This window comes from Rousettus aegyptiacus, unplaced genomic scaffold (genome assembly GCF_014176215.1).
Source record: "Rousettus aegyptiacus isolate mRouAeg1 unplaced genomic scaffold, mRouAeg1.p scaffold_m13_p_15, whole genome shotgun sequence".
Lineage (NCBI taxonomy): Eukaryota > Metazoa > Chordata > Mammalia > Chiroptera > Pteropodidae > Rousettus > Rousettus aegyptiacus.
This window is the reverse complement of record NW_023416290.1, coordinates 13,973,964-13,993,969: the sequence shown is the minus strand read 5'-3', so window position 1 is coordinate 13,993,969 and position 20,006 is coordinate 13,973,964. Positions and strand designations below refer to the sequence as shown.

The 20,006-nt window shown below is 41.9% G+C and overlaps 1 protein-coding gene and 1 pseudogene across 4 annotated transcripts in view; one reads left to right on the top strand and one right to left on the bottom strand.

The window, feature by feature from the left end:
• The window catches only part of ASPH (aspartate beta-hydroxylase), a 176,807-nt gene that overhangs the window by 109,631 nt on the left and 47,170 nt on the right, over window positions 1-20,006 (bottom strand). For 3 of the 4 annotated variants that reach the window (XM_036232831.1, XM_036232829.1, XM_036232832.1), the window contains 7 exons: window positions 12,936-13,028; window positions 10,070-10,141; window positions 6,271-6,393; window positions 5,357-5,389; window positions 4,364-4,420; window positions 3,819-3,869; window positions 3,348-3,380 (listed from right to left, as the gene is read on the bottom strand). In XM_036232831.1, coding sequence (XP_036088724.1) covers window positions 3,348-3,380; window positions 3,819-3,869; window positions 4,364-4,420; window positions 5,357-5,389; window positions 6,271-6,393; window positions 10,070-10,141; window positions 12,936-13,028 — 462 coding nt within the window. The remainder of the gene's footprint in view (window positions 1-3,347; window positions 3,381-3,818; window positions 3,870-4,363; window positions 4,421-5,356; window positions 5,390-6,270; window positions 6,394-10,069; window positions 10,142-12,935; window positions 13,029-20,006) is intronic. The other variant, XM_036232830.1, reaches the window with a different exon arrangement.
• LOC118612242 lies at window positions 17,835-17,992 on the top strand (annotated as a pseudogene).

Here is a 20,006-nt window from a genome sequence, read left to right as displayed (position 1 = left end):
AATCTACGAACCATCTGTCACCTTACAAAGTTACTACGGCATTATTGACTGCATTCCCTTGCTGTACGTTACATCCCTGTGGCTTATGGATTGTTTAACTGGAGGTCTGTACCTCTTATTCTCCTTCACCTTTTCCTCACTCATCCCCCCAGGCCCCCTCCCCAGTGTCTATCAGTCTGTTTCTGAGGAGATGGGCACCTCAACTAATGTAGTGGACACTTCCCATCTACTGCACATTTGATCTCTTAGTGGCTCCTTCCTTTTCAATCACTGCTGCCCTTGGACTTCGACATGACCACATTCTCCTTTAACTCCTTTGTTTCTCTTTCTCAATATTCCTTATCATTTCATCCTTTTCTTACCAGGCATAAAAGGTTGGCTTTCATCAAAGTCCAGCCACAGAATCTCCTCTCTTCCCACCCTGTCCTCTCTCCATAAGTCAGCTCTGTCTTTGGCTTCGATTACCACATAAATACTTATAATTCTCAAGCTCACACCCATGAATCAGAATTCTCTTCTGAGATCTGAACATCATCTATCGGCCTGTTAGGTTTCCCCCTTGGATGTCTCAACATGAACCATCGACACGTACGGACTGGACCATCTGGGCCAGTTCCCGTTTCGCATCTTTGTCTGTCTTAGGAAAAGAGCATCACCATCTATCGAGTGCACAAGGCGCAAGAATAGACGCGGTCCCTGACACCTTGCTATATCTGCACATCGAGCCCTGTTGATTTTATCTTTCAATGTTTCTCAACGTTGTCTACTTCCCTTCACCTTCAGTGCCACCACCTTGGTTTACACTATTTTCATTTCTGTCCAACTCTGTCCATAGAAAACAGTTCTCGCCAAGGTCACCGAGAGGCCCCTGCAGTACGAGATCAGATGCATATTTTCAGCACTTGCCCAGCGTGGGGGTCTCAGAGGCATGGGACTCTGCCGAACATCCCTTTCTTGAAAGTCATCTCCTTTGACTCCTCGTTTGGCAGAGATGTGGCTCAGGCAAGATCAGACTGGATAACCGCAGCACCCCCACTGGTCTCCCCCTACCTACTCTTGTCTCTCTCCACGTATTTGCTCCAGGTTAGACCAATCTTTACGAAATGCAGACCTGGTTTTCCAGTGCCTGGAACGGTGCCCGTGGGTGAAGGTGAACACCCTCGACCTACCTACAGGCACGCTCTGGACTGGGACCATCTCACAAGCTCAGCCCGTGACTCCTACTCTCGGCACTCCAGACACACCTGCCACCTTACCGGCTTCCGACTGCGTTTCGGCCACCCGCCCCCCGGCCTCGTCAAGTGCCCGCAGCGGCTCAGTTTTGGGGAAGGCTTGCCTGGAGCAGGAGCTAGGTGGGATCACTTTCCCATACTCGCCTGTCACACTCAGCACTCGTTCTCACCTGCACTTAGCACGACTGTAAGCGAACACTAAATTCAAACTATGTGTGTCATTTCAATCCTCTTGTTAAAATATAAGGTCCAAGGGAATGGAGACCATCTGTGTGCTCACCACTAGAATTATTACAGATACTTAGTGCATATATAGTTTATAAATAAATAAATCAATCAGATGGTAAGACTGTACTATTATTCCCCAGGTGTATCCAGTGTAGGCTTGATGCTTTTTCAGATATATTTTTTTAATGTAGAAAGCTGGTTCCACCCATAGGTTTAGTAAGCCATATGTTTTCTAGGTCCTAGAGTTTGGGGATTTAATTACAGAATATATTCTGTTTTCCCACTAAGAACGATTTTTTTTTTTTTTTTTACCCTACTTACAGTTTCACTTGTATATAGTCGCTTGGTTTCCCTAGTTTTGGAATTCCCTAGTGAATTCCACAAAAGTATCTTCTTAGCACACAGTGAATAATCCTGTGCTCTGTCAGATCTGTTTTGTTTGAAAAAGTTTATGTTCTACAGTAAGGTAATCCAAAGTATCTCACTAAAGTTTAATGACCCTTTAGGTCATATTTATTATTCTTTGTTAACATTTTAAATTATATTTTTTCAACATTCTGCCTATGAAAATTCATTTTTATAATACCTTTTTAGCATGGTATCTTACTTTACACTTCTTTCAAGTTTAATTTTGAAGTTTTCTAGACCTAGTCTGTAAACTGCATTCCAAACATGTTTTTTCCAGTTTTGAAGAAAACACTTAAATGATCGTTAGAAATTAGTAACGTATGTAAAATCCTACCTCTACAGAAACTAAAACTAAACCTTTTAGTTTCTCAATTCCTATTTTCGCTTTCAAATTCAAAACTGAAAAGAAAATCTAAATGTAATCATAGTGGCCAGGTTATTTAATTTCTTGTAAAAATATGAGCCCCTAAAGATAGAATTTAGAATTCATCCAATGGTGTCATTCACATCCCAGTAGAAAGAACCTCTGTGGATGGTGATCTTGGTAGATTTTTCAAATCTTAAATATACACACTTAATAAATCAGCTAATCAGACGTATACGCAGCCATTTCTAATTTTCTTCAATTGACATTCACCAGCTATCACAAGAATACAAATTTGTTGAAAGCAGACTCTATAACATGTTCATCTTTGAATGTCAAGCCCTAAAACCTAAAACCACATAGAAAGTCCTCCATATTTGACTCAAGCATTAAACATTTATTGACCTTTCTTGCTTCACACACAAAGTTATACTTGACTGACTTGTTTTTCCCTTCTACAGTCATCTTTGAAGATATTGGAATAAAAAGGATACACCACTAGCTCTATCATTTGTTAGTCATGTGAATGCACGCGAATTGGTTACATTTTCTGAACCTTATTTCTCTCATCTTGGAAGTAGTGAAAATATAATCTACTTCGTGGAGTTTAATAAAACAGCATACAAATAAAACAGTTGCCCAAACCTGCACCTAAGGCTGCGCGTGCCACCAAGCTGCCGGAACTACTTTCTCCATGCTGCCTTTAAGCCTGGAACGAAACCCTTCGGCACCTTTGTCCATGCTGGTGGGTCAGTCCCCAGTACTTAAGAGTGAGACTGAGTTGTCAAAGCAGCTAGACTAGCTAAATTCCGACTAAGGGAGTTTAACAAGTACAACACTTGTTTTAGTCAAGATAGAGCTATGACTATAACGTAATGAGATACATTTTCTTGAATAATTGTAACTGCTTCCTAAGCCAACTTAAAAGAATTTAAGAACTTCTTAAGGCAATGGCAGAACCACTGAAAAAGATAATTATTTGAAAAATATCATTCATTTGAATGTTTTGAGTTATTGTTTTATGGCTTAAAACAATATTCCCTATACTATACACTCAAACTATGAGTAGATTTTAAAACAAGCAGGTGGCTTAATGTTAAGAAGCATTTTCAAACCTTTTTGATCATAGTCTTGATATGTTACGTCATCTGCAAAAAAGAGAATAAAACCAAAGTATTAAATGAGTCACTCTGTGTAACTGCTTGGCTAAAAACACAACTTAACCTCAAAAACAGAATTCTATTTCTTTAAATATTATCTACAGAGTCAGTGAAAAATGCCTCTGCCCAAAAACAACTAAAGGAAAGGACAGGTAACTTATTTTCATATAAATTTCTGCAACTGGAACACAGCTAGATATGCAGAAGCAGAGTTAGGAAGTACTATCCTATTTTGTTGTGGAGCCAGTGGTAGATGAGGTGAAATATGAAAGCCTAATATTCTCTTGATGATCTAATTTTATTACAAAGCAAAACATCTTGTATTAGGTGTTAAAATTACTTGTCTCCTTTGAAAGAAAAATCACCATTGCAACTATAAAGCCCCTAAGTAATGTTTAAAATCTAATAAAAATGTTCATCTAATACCTGCATCATGGTAAATTCTTTCATCATCATCTATTACTGGTTCAATGGAATCTAAAAGGAAAAAATATACACCTTTGTCAAACATAAAAAACACACAAACATAACACTAGATATCATTCTCAACTATTTACAAATTAATTCTAATCTTCAAAATCATGAAAGATAGATATCATCTTTATCACTTAATAAAATTTAAATAAAGTTCCATAATTTTCTAATTCAAAAGATAGGAAGGAATGGTCCTAGGATTTAAACCTAGTTTGACTATAATCTGTCATTCTGTCTCATTTACTTCCGAATACTCTTTCGAGTATCTGACTTACAAAGACCAACAGCTCGCTCCATGGCAATTTGAGAAACATATCTCCTTTTTTCTTCATTTCTCCATGTAATACTAAAGTAGAATCAGAAATTTCTGCAATTATCTGGGCAACTAAAAATGATTATAAGTATTATAAAGAATACTCTGTTGAATCAGAATGAAGCATTACCCTGGTTTAAAACAGCCTTGGCCAATGCTTCAAACGGAAACATGTATCACAAACCTGGATTTTCCTGTTCATACATCATCTCTTCCATATCCTGATCATCGGCCTGTGAAGCTATAAATTAGGAAACAATTAGGAAATTACAAATATAACTCAAATAAGGATCACATTTGATATTCAACATAGGAAAAACCCAATTTCGAGTATTAATAGCAATGTATGAAATCAAATCCTAATGACGCCCAAACGCACATTCATTCATGAACAGACAGGTACTATCTATGCAAAATGCCTAATACAAAGACGAATAAGACAGTCCCCATTGCAATGGATTTATAACCAAAGCACAAAATAGTGGAGCAGTAGTCTTATTTAGTTAGGCAAATGCAACTATGTTCAGCAAAACAGAAACGAGACAGAGAGACAGAGACGGACGGAGACAGCAGGGCTGGGAGGCAGCCCTCTTTCCTCCACGCGGCAAGCCCCTGCCTGAAGCCTGAGTGAGGGCACACGTTTCCCAGCCCCTCACTTGGTCTCAATACCTGAGCACTACCAGACTGCAATATAATTCTAGTGTTTACGGACGCATATTGTTGAGGCGACTCTATATGCCCTGACACCAGCCAACAATACCACATGGTCCTCAAGCATAGAAAGAAGGATCTACTCCAGCACCGGAAGAAAAGCTGGCCAACAACACGGGCTTTCTGCAAGATGATGTGTCTGTTTCCAGCGTGGCAATAACATCTGAGGATGTGTGACATTGAACAACACACGATTCTGACCTTGTACTGACTCTGTAATTTAAGACTACAAAACATGCAATTCCACAGTACCGTTTGGCCTAGTAATCCTACTACTGGGAATTTATCCTCAGGAAGTAGATTTCAAAAACACAAAATATAATGCAATATATATAATATATAAAAGGATTAAAAACTATATGTTATAGATATTTGATATAGTGGTTTCTCTCTCACTCTCAATGTTCTTTTATAGGAAAAGACCAATTCTAATTTTAAAAAGAAGTATATTAAATTAAAACCTCACCTGGCTCTTCTACATGGTAAGTATCTTTAGTTTCTGGAAAAAAAGAACATGAAATCAATATTACCACTTTTAGAAAATAGTATATATATATATATATATATATATATATATATATATACTGCATATGTATATTCTGAATCTATGCTCATCATTGATTTTATTTTAAAAGCAAATAACTACTAAAATAAAACATAACTTTATCAATTATCTGCCTGCTGAACACTACCTCTCACTGGAACTACACTTAGAAATGCCTCACGCATTCTCTCATTTGATCCACTCAACTACCCCACAAGGCCAACAAATACCATAACCTGGGCTAGAGAGAGAGAACGAGTCAGACAGACTAATACGTTTTCTTTCATGACTCTTGAGAAATGAAATGTTGATCTTAAATAAACAGGGTTTTATTAGTATTCATTCTAAATGTAAAATTAAATCATTTATATATTTTAAATGAAATGACATCAGAGTACAAAACTTGTGGCTTAAAATCTTTTAAGAACTTATTAAGATATTAAAGGACTACTTTAAGAACAGAGGACAGAGAATCTCATAAGAGGAAAGGTATGTACACGTATTTAACAGGGCTTCAAATAACCATGGTAGCCTCACCTTACAGAGCACAAAGAGCAGAACACAAAGTATATGAATAGTTTTCATCGTCACAGAAATCGCTACTCTGTATGTCAACAGTCGATACTGTAACTCTAACTTGCCTAGTGCCAAAGATCCAAGGTATACTACTCAACTCATATTTAAGATATTGTGACAGTAAAGTACTGTCTATAGCCTAGACCAATCCTGCTGTCCAGTTTTTAAGTAAACTTTTACTGAACCACCACCATAAATCCCCATGTAGGTATCAGCCGGGCTGGTGTCGCTTCTTGCAACAAAACCAAGAAATGCACTACCTTCCTGGAATGTCTCAGTTTCCAGGGGCTCGAATCTGTCATCCGCATCACTTTCTACAAGGAAATCGCCTTCTGGCTGCTGTTCTCTTGCTGGTCCGTCTTCTTCCTGTTGAAGGTCTTCTGCTTGAAAAATAACACCGAACAAAGTGACACGGGTGTACGGCAGGAGCTCACGGCAGCGGGTGACTCAGGCACGTAGGCCCCGTCTGAAGGGCTGCCACACACTGGCCCCCGCTGTGGGGCACCCCCGCTCATCCTCTGGGCCGCTGCACGAGCTGGGCCCACTCCCACCAAGGGCTAGTCCACCTGCCGGGAGCAGCCACAGGCCCTCGCTCACCAGGACACGAACTCACCACCGTTAGGAACCTCGCATACTTTCTTCACTGTGTATGCCTAGCACCTAGGGCCATTGGAAATGCTCAATAAACATTTAATGAATGAATAAATGAATTCATAATTATTAATATATTTGCCTGTTCAATTGCCACTAGGTCAGAGAAATGGTCACCCTGTAACCTGTAGTTGAGAATTGACATAAAATTCCACGTAATAATCTTAAATAACTCTATATTAGCATTTACTGTAAAGAGCAGCCAACTGCATATTTAAACCGTCTGCTAGGTCACTTCCATCAGGTCACTTGTATTATACTTTGAATCTCAAAGTTTAGCCTTTAAGTTTTACAAAGATGCCCATTTTCTCCTGAGATTTTTATGATATACTGAACTACCCTTTTATGTATATTCCACTGCACTAAGGTATGGCTTATGGTGGAAAAACTTCTCCCAGTAGTAACTGGGTATGGTTTCACATAGAGTATGTCCTGTGTACAACGCTCTAACCACACAACTCAAGTGACCTGGACTTTGCTGAGCAGTGAAGCACAGTGGTTAGGGGTCTGGGGTCTAGGAAGTAAGGCTCCAGATTTAGAGTCTTCCACACCAGCTGTGTGACCCTGGGCGAGTTACTTAACTACTCCATGCCTAAAACTTCTCTTCCAAAAACGGAAATGATAAGAATACTGACTCATAGCTTTGTTGTGTCGATTAAAACACTTCAAAAACTGCCCGGCAGCACTGATGAAATTTAGTCACGTCTGAGAGCATCACATGCCACACCGAAAGGAAAGTAACTACGGAGACGCCCTGCAGTCTGAGGCGGAGCTCGGTACCAGCAGAAATGGTAACACTGTTATCGCCGTGGTGAGGATGAAGTTAGAAATGACAGCAACAGCCACACAACAAGAACAGTAACACCGCACGGGCCTGCGAGGTAGGCACTATGATCCCACCCTGAAGGAACAGGAACTTGAGAAACTCTGCTAAGACCACACGGCTACTAAATGGCAGCTGCAGGACCTGAACCCAGTAATAAAATACAGAATAATGGGGACAGAGTCTGCTTTACAGATGGCAGTCAGGGAGGCCACGTTTGGTCTGATAAGATGTGAAGACTGAACACACACACACACACACAGAGCAGAAGATATGACAGGTGCAAAGGCGTCAGGGCAGGAACAGGCTTGGCGATTTACAAGGAAAAGAGAGAAGGCCAGCTGCGCTAGAGAAAAGTGACTAATGGGCGAAAGAGACCAGGCCCAGATAAGGAACAGTGGGCGAGGCCACATCAAACACGGGGTGCAGGGGAAGAAATGGAAACAAGACCCAACCAGATGCCGCCACTCTGGTCAGGCAGGGCAAGAGGGGACGGTGACAGCTGACACACCGTGGAGTCCAGACATGCGCCGGAGGCACCGCGCACGGGACCTGCTGATGGATGGCATGTGAGGGGAGAAGGGGGGGGGGGGTCCAGCAAAATGCCCAGGTGTTTCGCTTAAGTGACTAAGTGGACGGCGAGACCATGAACTACAATATGACAGACTGGAATAAGAGCAAAGATTATTTTTTGCAGGGGGAGATGGGAGAGCAGAGAGATGGAGAAGAATCAAGAATTCGGATTTAGGTCCATTTTAAGTCTGAGGTACCTATAAAAAAGGCAAATGGAGTATATAGGCAGCAGACAAGCCAGGAGCTTGGACGAGAGACAAGGACTGCACATCTCTGTTCGGAAGCGATACAGATGTCACGCGCAGCCACGGCCTATGTGATTTTCCCCGGAGAAAGTCTCTGCAAGAGAGCAGGTCCCAGACCAAGGCTCGTGGCAGGAACGCAGGGGCTAGACTCGAGTTCTCCCTCCTCTCTCTGGCGCCCCGCACCCACCCACCTGAGTGCCTACGACGTCTTCCCACTTTGCTCCTCCCTGCCTTTGACTGGAGTTCGTCTGACCGACCGTGGAACCTCCCACCTGACGCCCTTGCTGCGCACTTATCATTTCCGTTTTTGGAAGAGAAGTTTTAGGCACGGAGTAGTTAAGTAACTCGCCCAGGGTCACACAGCTGGTGTGGAAGACTCTAAATCTGGAGCCTTACTTCCTAGACCCCCGACTCGCTCCCCACGCTGGAGATGACGCACGACACCCTCTGACGGTTCCACTCACTCTCAGGATCAAGTAAAGACATCCTCCGCCTTATCACTCACCTCCTACACATCCCACGTGCCACCCGCCCTGAGCTACTTCCCGGCCCTCTCTTGCCTCTGGACTTTCTTCACACATGCCTTTTGCTTAGAACATTCTGCTGACGTGTGCCTGGCAAAGCGCTACTCCATCCTGCCGCTCCTAAATCAAAATGTCATTTTCTCCAGGAAGCCTCTGCTAACTCCAAAATCTGAGGAAGCTGCACGTGGCGTCCTGTTTCACCATTACGGCACCCGTCTCATTATATGGAAATCAATTATTTAGACCGCATTATCCTTGCGTTACATTAAAAAAGGACAGGAAGGGAAAGGCTGTGTTTGTTCACACAGGCACGCTGTACGCGCGGGGGAAGTGTCTTTCCTGAGTTGCTAACAATGAAAGGACACGGGCTCCGAGACCCCCTAGCAGCCAGTGGCAAAAACCCACAACTCAGCCGAAGCTGGTCGCCCCAGCCAAGCAGCAGTGGAGCTAGACGGGAGGCTTCACCCTTAACACCAAAACACCTAAGACTAAAAAGACAGTTGAGTAGCCTGCTCAAGCCCGATTTAAACGGCAGGGAGTTCTGCTTGTTTTTAAGAAACGTAATCTTTTCCCCTCAGGACGACCGTCGGCTCACACCGAGCCACCGGCAGCATCAGGATACCACGTGTCCTGCCCTCTCCGAAATCCCTTCGTGAGTCACATGCTGGGGTTATACTCTCGGCTCTTATCGAGGGATGCGTCAAGAAACAATCTTATAAAATCTTAAGATACTGGTTTCCAGAGTATCATTTCAGAGAACTTCGCATAAAAATTTGTTTAGATGTAAGCGCTGGGAAAAATGCTTAGTGTTTTCTCAGTAGATCACACGTTATTTCCTCTCTGGTAACACGACCTACATAATTAAAGTTTTCTCCTCTGTGCTTTGGCGACCACCGAGCGTGGAGTAACATGTGAGAGTCAGCGATGGCACCTGCACAGCCCATTCCAGCTGCTGGCTGTGGCCTGTTTCCTTCATCCCTGTTCTGGCCACCTGTTCCTGATGTATTATTGGTCTGGATTTGCTTATTCTCATGCATTCCTACCATTTTTCTATTAGATGGATATGACAAGTTCCTTAATAGTAAGACAGGGTAGAATAAAATTAGTTTAGTGTTATTCAGAAATCTTTGTCCTTTAATAAAAAACCACTGAATTATGATTTAAATTTTCAAATAATGTCCAAGCCATTTCATATAATTAACCATTATTTCAGTTTTATATATATATAGATTTTCATTCATACCATAATCCGTGTATACTGCTTCATGTAGAGAGGAATGAATTTCTTGTACTTCATCTTCAATATGCTGATGTCCTGAAATAATTACAAAACACAGCTAAGTAGAAAAACTCTAGACATTAATGTAGAACTGAAATATGGCATCTATAGATATATACATTCCAATGAATATATTTGGCAAATCTACCATGCATACTTTTCATATCAGTTGACCACTTTTTCTTCTATGTTGGGAAATATGGTAGATATTTAGAAATTAGTTTTATTTTGACAGCAGATATATTCAAAGACTTCATGAGATTTTTAAAAAACTAAACTAATTTTGGTTCGGATATTTCTGTAAAAAGAAAACCTCACTTAGAACAAAATTGTTTCTTGTTAACAAAATTCGCACTAGTGATAGACTAAAAACGGGACGAGCAAAGGAACTACTGGGAAATAAAGATAAAGACGTGGAAGACGAGGTCGATGGCATTAAACTATGTGGCCGACCAGCATCCTCGCTGACCGATAGGAGGAAGGACCCCTGGCTGCTCTGAGGACCGGGTGGTCAACTCCCAGAAGCTGTTAAGAACTGTGAGCAGAAGACGCTACACAGCTGACAATTCTTCTAGCTTTGGAGAACCTGATCTGACGGTCGGATCCACAGGTTCGAGTACATGGAAGTTACAAAAGTGAACGGTCAGTACCGACATTCCAACACCACTGTGGTGCTTATCGGATGATCAGGTTTACTGCAACATCACACGACAAACAAGAAGCTATAATTACACGGACACCGTTATAAATTTTCTAACAAACATCCTCTACATTCAGTAAGTAGAAGTGGCATTAGACTTAGAATCAGTCATGCACACTGTCACATGAAATGCCAAGGACATCAGTTGTATTCCCGAGCTAATATTCGATGACAAAAGCAGAGTAAGCTAATTGGAACTTCAGAGAGGAAAATGTTTAAGAATTTATCACACTAATCACACTATGAAACCATTTCTAAAGCAAAAAAGTGCCTTCTATTTTTAGAGATGTTTGTATTTCACAAACCATTCCTATATATATTGTCATATAATTACAGAAGAGCCTGCCCATCTCTATTTTTCCCTCGCCATCTCTCACAATGACAGGTTCCTACCAGGAGTCCCAGTTTTACAACCATCCACTGTGAGTGAGGAGAAGTGGAGGTAGGCACTCTGCTCCTTTGCTTAACCCTTTAACAGTTTCCTTTGCCTGAAGAGACAAAAATCTAAGCTCCCCGGAACAGAATATTAAGATCTCCACAACCCAGCCCTTGCATGCCTCAGAACCTACCATCCGTGACAGCTCTGTTTGGAACTAGGTGAGTCATCATCCCGTCTCCTTGACTCTGAAGCCCCTCCCATTCCCAGGGAGCAGTAGCCAGACTGTGATGAATTAAAGACTGAGTGGAAAATAAGGCCAACGAACAAGCGTAGCTCCTTCTTCCAAAAACCTGGCTCCTTCAGCAAGGGGAGGGACTGGGGGACAGAGAGAAACCACCAGAGGGATCAACAGGCGGGTATGTGATGGTGTTGTAATGAGAGGCATGTACTTATGTTTGTGGAATAGGTAGATGGTGGTCAGAGAAGAGAGAAGCTGAAGGCCTAGCTAAGAGCAGGGTTGAAAAGGCAACATTTAACAAAACCAAATATTGCCAAGAAGTTGAAAAGAATATGAGGTGATAATAAACTGATAGACTTAGGAGGACAAGCTATCCATAATATGCAAAGAGTGACACTAACAAAAAATTAAAAAGAGTGGAAGCAAACAGCACAATATCTCAGAGTATTAGCTTTGAAAAACAAGATCTTTAAATTAGAAAATTATTTGGCGCAAAGTAAAATATGAGGTGCTAAATCCAAATACATATTTAAATTTCAGAACTTAAAACAATCACTCTTGCTCTGGAACGATGGTATATTCATAGCAATTCCGTAGGAATGGGAGGGAGACAGCGAATTCTCTTGGGATCATGATTTAAACGAATTTTAAAAACCATATCACCATACTAATCTTAGAAGGAAGGAAGGAAAACCATATATTATTTATTAGCACAGTGACAAAATCAGCCCAAGTACCACTTGGACTCAGGACTTAAGTTGCCAGTAAATACATGGTGTCGTTCCTAACACCTCCACTGGGTGGCGGAGCGAAACCAAACTTTTGAGAACAACAGCAAATGAAAAGTGTACAGAAATCAAACAGTACTTTGTAATAACTATCTCATCATAAATAGGAAATGATAGTAATGGATTAGAATTTCATTTGCCAATGTATTAGGAGATTTCAGGAGTCATCATCAATGAGTCACAGGCCCTTGGGTGACTAAGATGCTCGAACTGACCTAGGAATTCAGGGACATGTAAAACAACTTCATGGATGATACGTGGAGGTCTGGGAAGCCTTTTAATGTCAAAAGGAGACTCCCATATTAAAAAGACTGGGAACTCGGTAGACCTAACCTATTAAATAATGTGGAAAACGATGACAAACTCGTGTACAATTTGCGTCTAATTTTACTTCTGAGGTGATACGTCACGATAGTCCTGGAATTGGAATTGAGAGACAAAGTATTTATAGTTCACGATGTTCCCAAATGTAGGCTCTCAGGCAATGAGTAACCATCTATCTGTGCCTTCTACTCTAGAGCTCAAAAATTAAAATCATCCTGTATAAATTTTTACTAGAAAAAAGTTCAAAAAGTTACTATGAGATCTCAGAAGAGAAGATTTTAAAAAGCATTCCACAATTCTGTAAACATTGCACAACTATTGGTAAAACGTGATTCTGGAAACTGCAAACCGGACACGTAGCAGGCTGAGGCGCATCCGGCCAGAATTACAGGACCGCTTACCTGTGTCCTCGGGAACCGGTTCCTCCAGCCAAGGGAAAGGCTCGGCCTCTTCTGGTGGGACTGTTGGCTTTGAAGCAGTTCTTTCTTTAAGGCCTGCATTTTTATTCACAAAGTTAACTTACTTTTTTTTTTTTTTTTAACATGTTAAACCAGGAAAAATATTCCCAAAACACTTCAATAGAGCAAGTAATCAAAAGTTCCCAAGACTTTATAAACTATATGAAAATACTGATATACTTAAAATCTGAAGTATGAAAATAGTTTGCTCTTTAACTTCACATGGGCCTTTGTCGCCTCTTTACCTAAGTTAATCTTTCATTAACAAAATAATAAAACAAAAATCACTGTTTAAATGTTCACTAATCTCCAAAATATAAAGCCATGTCTGAAATTGCCAAAAGTAATTCAGTGTGAGCTCAAGTTCCTCTTGCATTCATTCATAAGTGACTAATGAATTCCCTCCTTGAACTCTGAACTCAGCAAAAGGACAACTCTGATACCTTAAACTTTCTACTGTTGTTGGTGAGCACTCCAGATCTGATTTATATATAATTATTCTTGAAAATTATAGTTGAAAATAAGAGTATTTACAATCTTCTAAAGGTAACACAGGAAATCATGTTACTCCATAGAGCTAAAAGATACAGGAAAAACAAAGTTCCTTTTTGTGTCTTAAGGAAAATAAAACATCGGGGTAAATTAACGTGAAAGCTGATTTTAAAGTCAACACCAGTCTAAAATCTGTTATACTAAATCAGTTCCTTGATGCTTTATACGTAGAACATTAAAATATATCTTCAATCAAGTGCAACTATCTAGAAAGCTAAACTGGCTAAGTTCCAGTCTGTGGCGTCCACGCACCAGACCTGGGCTCCCGCGACCCCATTTGCACCAAAGGCCATCACATCGATAGCCAAGAGTGAAAAGCCGAGACAGAATGGGGGGCGTTCTTCTAATCTTAAACACCTTTATACAACTCTTAATGTATACATACTATTGTAGTCTAGAAAATCTCATTTCAGTGTCTTTTACTCTTCTTGATTCTTTATATTTTTCCTTATTAGTCCCTTTTCTGTATCTCTTTTCTCTCATTAACAAGAACATACTCTTACCTTCCTCTCCCAGACCCTAGAGACACAGATACCCACAGAAGCCTGTCCCGTCATTTGTCTCCCTCTAGTTATTTCCCACACGACTTACACACACACAAAGATGAATACTAGTAAAACAAACACCAACACATACAGCTATGTTCAACTCCTAGCAATAGAGTGACTTCTAACTAAAGGATGAAATGCAAATACCCACGGATCCGAATTACAGTTCCGTTTCGGAGGGTGGGGGGAGGGGGTAGAGATGAAGACACACTTCGAATTCCGAAGTCAGGGCTGGAAGCTCTCGTTCGTGCCTTATCCCACTCAAACAAGACATTCTTACATCTCTCAACTGTTGATGGTAGAGGTATGGAACTTGGCATTGCCAAGCTCTGCTGAATGCACAGGGTAAACCTTAAGCATCTTCAGAATCATGTGACTTACTATTGCGCTCAGCACCTCAGCGAACACCTGGCACGTAGAGAGCAGATGCCAATAAACACTAGGAAGGGCTGAGCACACCCAACGGTGTCACCACTGTGCAAATTCAAATGGCTGCCCAGTCCCCGCAGGACCAGGCCCCTAAGCTGCCCTGGGGCGGCTCAGGGCTGTACAGGTGGCAACAGGATGTGCATCCATTTCCCACGAGCGTTTACGAGAGGCGCACACCTGCGCCTCGGCGCCCGCCAAGGCGGCGGCACAGCCTGGTTTGCCGGGCGGTCCCAGGGTGTGTGTGTTACCCTGGCGTCAGTATTTTGCTCTCAAAAATATCTCAGTTTAAACAAAAAATTACAGGGTCATATGAAGTAGGTTTTCAAACTGTGCTCCATCAATTCAATAAGCAATAAAATACCTTCCCACCAAATGATGAAAAGTTAAACTGTCTGAAAATTCCATTCTTACTGGATTTTGAGAAAAGTTTCATTTGACATATACACACACACACACACACACACACACACACACACACATACACACACACTTTGGTGAAAGTGTTTGAAAACTACTAGTATATCGAAATTCAAACATAAAGTGTGATTCATAGCTTTCTGTAAATCGACCGGGAGTTATTTGTTTCTAAAATTGAAATTGTGAACCGTGAAAAAGAACAGAAGAAAACAAAACCATATAAATAAGAGAAAATACTGAGTAGTTTTCTTTTTTTGTCCAAAGTGGCAGTTGAATTGTAAATTTGTTGATACCTGGTTACGGCCATTTTCCAGAGGCAAAATCGGCACAAAAATAAACAGCACTGTAAACGTCAAGGAAGCTGAGAATCATATTAGCACGTTTCCTTCCCTAAACCCTTAGACACATTCTAACCTAACAAAAACGCATTCCAGATTAATTCTTATTGCTTTGCCAACCTATATGGAAGAATTAGCCCTGGTGTTTCCAAATCCATTTGTCAACCAAACCCACTTAATTTACGAGTGAGTGTTCTTCGGAGAATAGTGGTAAATTCATGTCTCATACAAGATAAAAGCAAAATGTAAACAAAAATTAAACAAGAAAAATAAATACATATAAGGTCAATTCACAACCAAAGGAAAGGTTTTCAAATTAGATTTATTATGAGGTACACAAGGCAAGGGTGCATGTAGCATTGAAATAAATATTCAAAATCACATCATGAAATGAATGTGTCAGTTTTGATGTTCCGGGGGCTGCATATAGCAAGACACCAACTCACACAGGCTTGAGAAAAAAGGAAGTTTATTTTCCAAGTTAAGAGGGCGGCGGCAGGCAGGCTTGTTCTCGGCACTGGCTTCCTCCCCAGGCCGGCAACCAGAGCTCCCCAGCTACAAGCTCCTCAATCGGACGAGACAGGTGGCCAGGACCACCTCTCGCTCTCCTTTCTGAGGCTGGAGGCATCTTTCCCAAAGGCTCCCAGCAGTCTCCCCTTAAGGTTTTCATAGTCAAAACCAGAACCCCCTTCCACTCCTAAACTGGTAAGAGGAACAGGATGACCGTGGCCTGACAGTGATTATCGATAGCTGAATGAATGCTGCTGGTCAACCACACAACCTCTGCATGATTTAGAAAATAAATGAATTCGCTTAAAACATACCTTGTTTTCAGTTCCTTGGGTGTATAAGATAAATTAAAAAACTTTTTAAAAAACCTGTTTGCATTGGACAAATATATAATTTCCTCCAATTTTAATTAATAAGGGAAGGAGTTATAAAAAGTTAATGAAATGAGCACTTTAAATCAATCATTCAGGGCAAATATGATTACCTGACACAATAACCCTAGCCCGGTTATTAGCTCATTCACCGCTACCCAGCTACGTCTGACCAAATGGGAAAGGATAAACATTATTTTCTTCCCATAAATGTCATAGTTTAAATCTTATTAAATTGCATAGTGCGTTAATTTATTTGACAATTATTTAACATATGCTAATGTAAGGAACTGTTCTACAAAACACACACACACACGCACATACAAACACACACACACAACCCCTACCTGGCACAGAGAGGAAACAATTAAAATAAGAAGCATGAAACATTTAGAGTATATGTGACAGGGCAAGGTGGCATGGGGAAGAGGTGGGAGAGAGCGTGCCAAGCCCTTAGGGAAAGGGGACAGGGCTCCTTGCAATAAATTGATGAGGAAAGGATGCACTGATGAGATTCTAACAGATTCCTGGTAAGATGCGGACAGGCGCGTGGCTGCCTAAATCACACTGGGGAGGAGGGCTGCTCGGGGTCAGGCTGCGGAACAGCAAGGACAAAATTCCTCAGCAGGGAGCGTGCCAGGAGCCAGGAGGACCCAGGTGGCCAACGCAGCTGGAGTGAGCAAGGGCGTGAGTATCAGAGAGGCCCTGGACAAAGGGACCGCGGAGGCCTTTACTCTGATTGGAAAAGGAAGCATTCACTTTCATAAAAAAATACATGAACCGCTTCCTCAACAAAATCTGGGGAAGATTTATAATAAATACTATTCTGCTGCATAGGATTTCATATACTTAGACCCTAAGAAGCTAGGGCATTTTTCAAATTTAGTTTATCAATCCTTGGGTTACTAACGTAGTGGCGAACAGACTGGTGAAAGCTTTGGTGCGTGGATGTGACCTGTCGAGGCTGCTCCAGCGGCTGTTACCGGGGCTGCTGCTTCAAATGCCAGCACTGGGCAGTGCAAATCCATACGTCCCAAGAATAACCCTGAAAGGCATGTGAATCTTGAGAAATATTCTGAGAAATCAATGACCCAGAGAGGCATACCTACTCACTGCCCATGCTAACGCTTATCGTAGTTCCTAGCTTGCATACTCGGGGAACACAGAGTTAGCAGGTATCCCAACGGGAGCCTAGAAAATATTAAAATTCTGAAAGAAACTCAAAGAGCTGCCCTGTGATACACGGTAAGAGCCATCCCAGATTCAGAGCATCTCCACATGACTCAAGATGGACATGACAGATTTCTGGAAGAGGATGATATAAATCCCCAAAGAATTAAACAGTCCAAAAAGGCTTTTAGGAGCTTGGTTCAGGACCAATAAAAGGACTCCACAAAGACCAGAACGGAGTGGACTCAGCTTAGCAGCCCACATCACAAGAGGGGGTGTAGAGGCTGGGCGTGAACCTCGAGGGCTACCTGTGAGTTCCACGTGGCCCTGTGTTGAGCACGTTACCACTGCTGCGGCTTTGGTTTCCACAAGTATGGAGAGCAGGCAAAACGGCACCTTCTCAAAGGGGTTTTAAGAATTAAGTGAGATGATTCATTTGAATCTGGCAAATGTATCATTTTCCCCACCAGTTTGTTTCCCTTTACTTCTTCTAAAGAAACGAATTTAGTCTACGGCCACGCCACCCTGAACAAGCCCGATCCCATCTGATCTCAGAAGCACCACCCTGAACAAGCCCAATCTAGTCTGATCTTGGAAGCTAAGCAGGGTTGGCCTAGTTAGTACTTGGATGGGAGACCACCTAGGAAGGCCAGGTGCTGTAGGCATAAAAAATAAGGGTTGTAAACTGACAAGGTCCTTGCAATCTGTGAGGTCAATCAAGGGTGGCCTCGTCTAAAAAAAAATTTTTTTAATTTTAAAAAATTAAAAAATTTAACACCCTTCCTGTGTGTGTGTGTGTGTGTGCGCGCGCGCGCGCACACACACACACACACCCCAACATGAGAACAACTACAGGAAACTTCCAAAGCGGTTAAAACAATTACTGAAGAAACCTCTGGGTTTTTCTTTTTTAAAAAACAAAACACAATTTTCATATTTCTAATATTATTAACAGCATATACAGATCTAAAATAGTTTTTAAATTATCTATTTTATATATTCGCTATTCGGTAAACATACACTGAACGCCTATTATCTCGTCAGTTACTATGATAGAGACTGAACATAACCCAGAGTCTGGTAGCAAAGCAAAGTCCAGGAAGGAAGTGCAGCGGTGAGCGCGGTAAGTGGAAGGCACGCGGTCCAGCCACCTGGGAGGGGCGGATCAGACAGGGCCTGCGTGCGGATGTGATGGATGTGATGCCTCAGCCGGATCCCGCAGGAGAGGTGGCAGGTGGCCCGCCGCACGGCGCGGGAGCACACTGTAGGCGCAGGGGAGGTGTGGGCAGCACCGGCAACAGCCTGTTTAGTCATTTTCTTCCTCAGCCCTTTGTTTACATCATTGAATTTCACTGTAGGGGTTGCGGCCACCTTGATCACTTGGACCCCAGTGCCTGGCGCAGCCCCTGGTCAGCTGCAGACACTAAGAACATTTGTTGAACAAATCAATAAATGGGAACTAGAGATGACAGCATGTGGGTGCTTATTTAATTATGAAAACACACAGAGAAACTTCAAGTACATGACTTCCTCTAATCTCTTAAAATGCAAGATAAGTAATGTTTGAGGAAAGGAAGAAATACACGACGGACAGATCTTTATGATGTGTAAAGCCAATAAAAAGTGATAAATACAAGCACAGAGTGAAGTAAACGAGGTATGAAATGAGAACAAAGGAAAATAGATGACGTTCTGCTCTGCAGGACTTACAAAATTGGAGCTTTTGTGGAAAATGATTTATATGTAAAAATGACACCCGAATTGGTACTAATCGTCTAGCTTATGTGGCAAACGTTATCCTTAGGCAAATGGAGGAGGCAGGACGTGAGACTCAAGGTTTTTACTGAGGATTTTTTCAGATCACCTCAAATAAGACAGGTCTCCCTTCATTCAGTTTCTTAAGAACAAAAACTTTCTTTAGATAAAAAACGAAGGAGAATGGAAGGAGCTTAACAACAAAATAAACCCAATTTATGTGATAATTAAATGGTAATACTTCTCCCGTGGCAATGTTCTCTAATAGTCAATTGTCCAAAATTAGCCCTGCCCAAGGGCTGGGGCGGCTTCTCCCTTCCCCCTGGTCTAACTGCGACACGCCCACGTGGACGCAGCCCACGCGGCCCGCGGCGGGCGACGGGTGAGAAGAGACGAGAACTCCACAAACCACCTGCACTTAGAAAGATTCGCTGTGCCGCACCTACTCCCCCTGCTGGGAAGGGCACCCCAATCTTCTGTTAGAAAACTGGTTTTTCTTCACCCCATCGTTGTAGGGGAGGGCACTCACGTGACCATGGTCTTGCCAATCACAGCTCTGTTCCCTCCACCCACCCCCCCGTAAAGATTAGGGTTGAAATGATGAGCACGTGTGCCTGAGCCCCGGGCAGGCTGCCTGCGAAAGCAGCCACATTCTGAGAGTCCGGAGACGGAGCGAGGCCGGCAGGCCATCGGACCACTGCCGGAGCGCTGGGCCCAGTACCAGGGGAAAACGACAACCCCAGAGTGACTCCTGGGCTCTGCGGTCACGGGAGCCAATCAATGTTTGTTTGTTCTTTTTGTCTATGTAAGCTAATTTGAACAGATTCACACATGTAACTAAAATAAATATGAATAATATGAAGTAAAACTAAATATGTTACTTAGAAGTAAAACTAAATATGTTCCTAAAATCTTGAGGAAGAA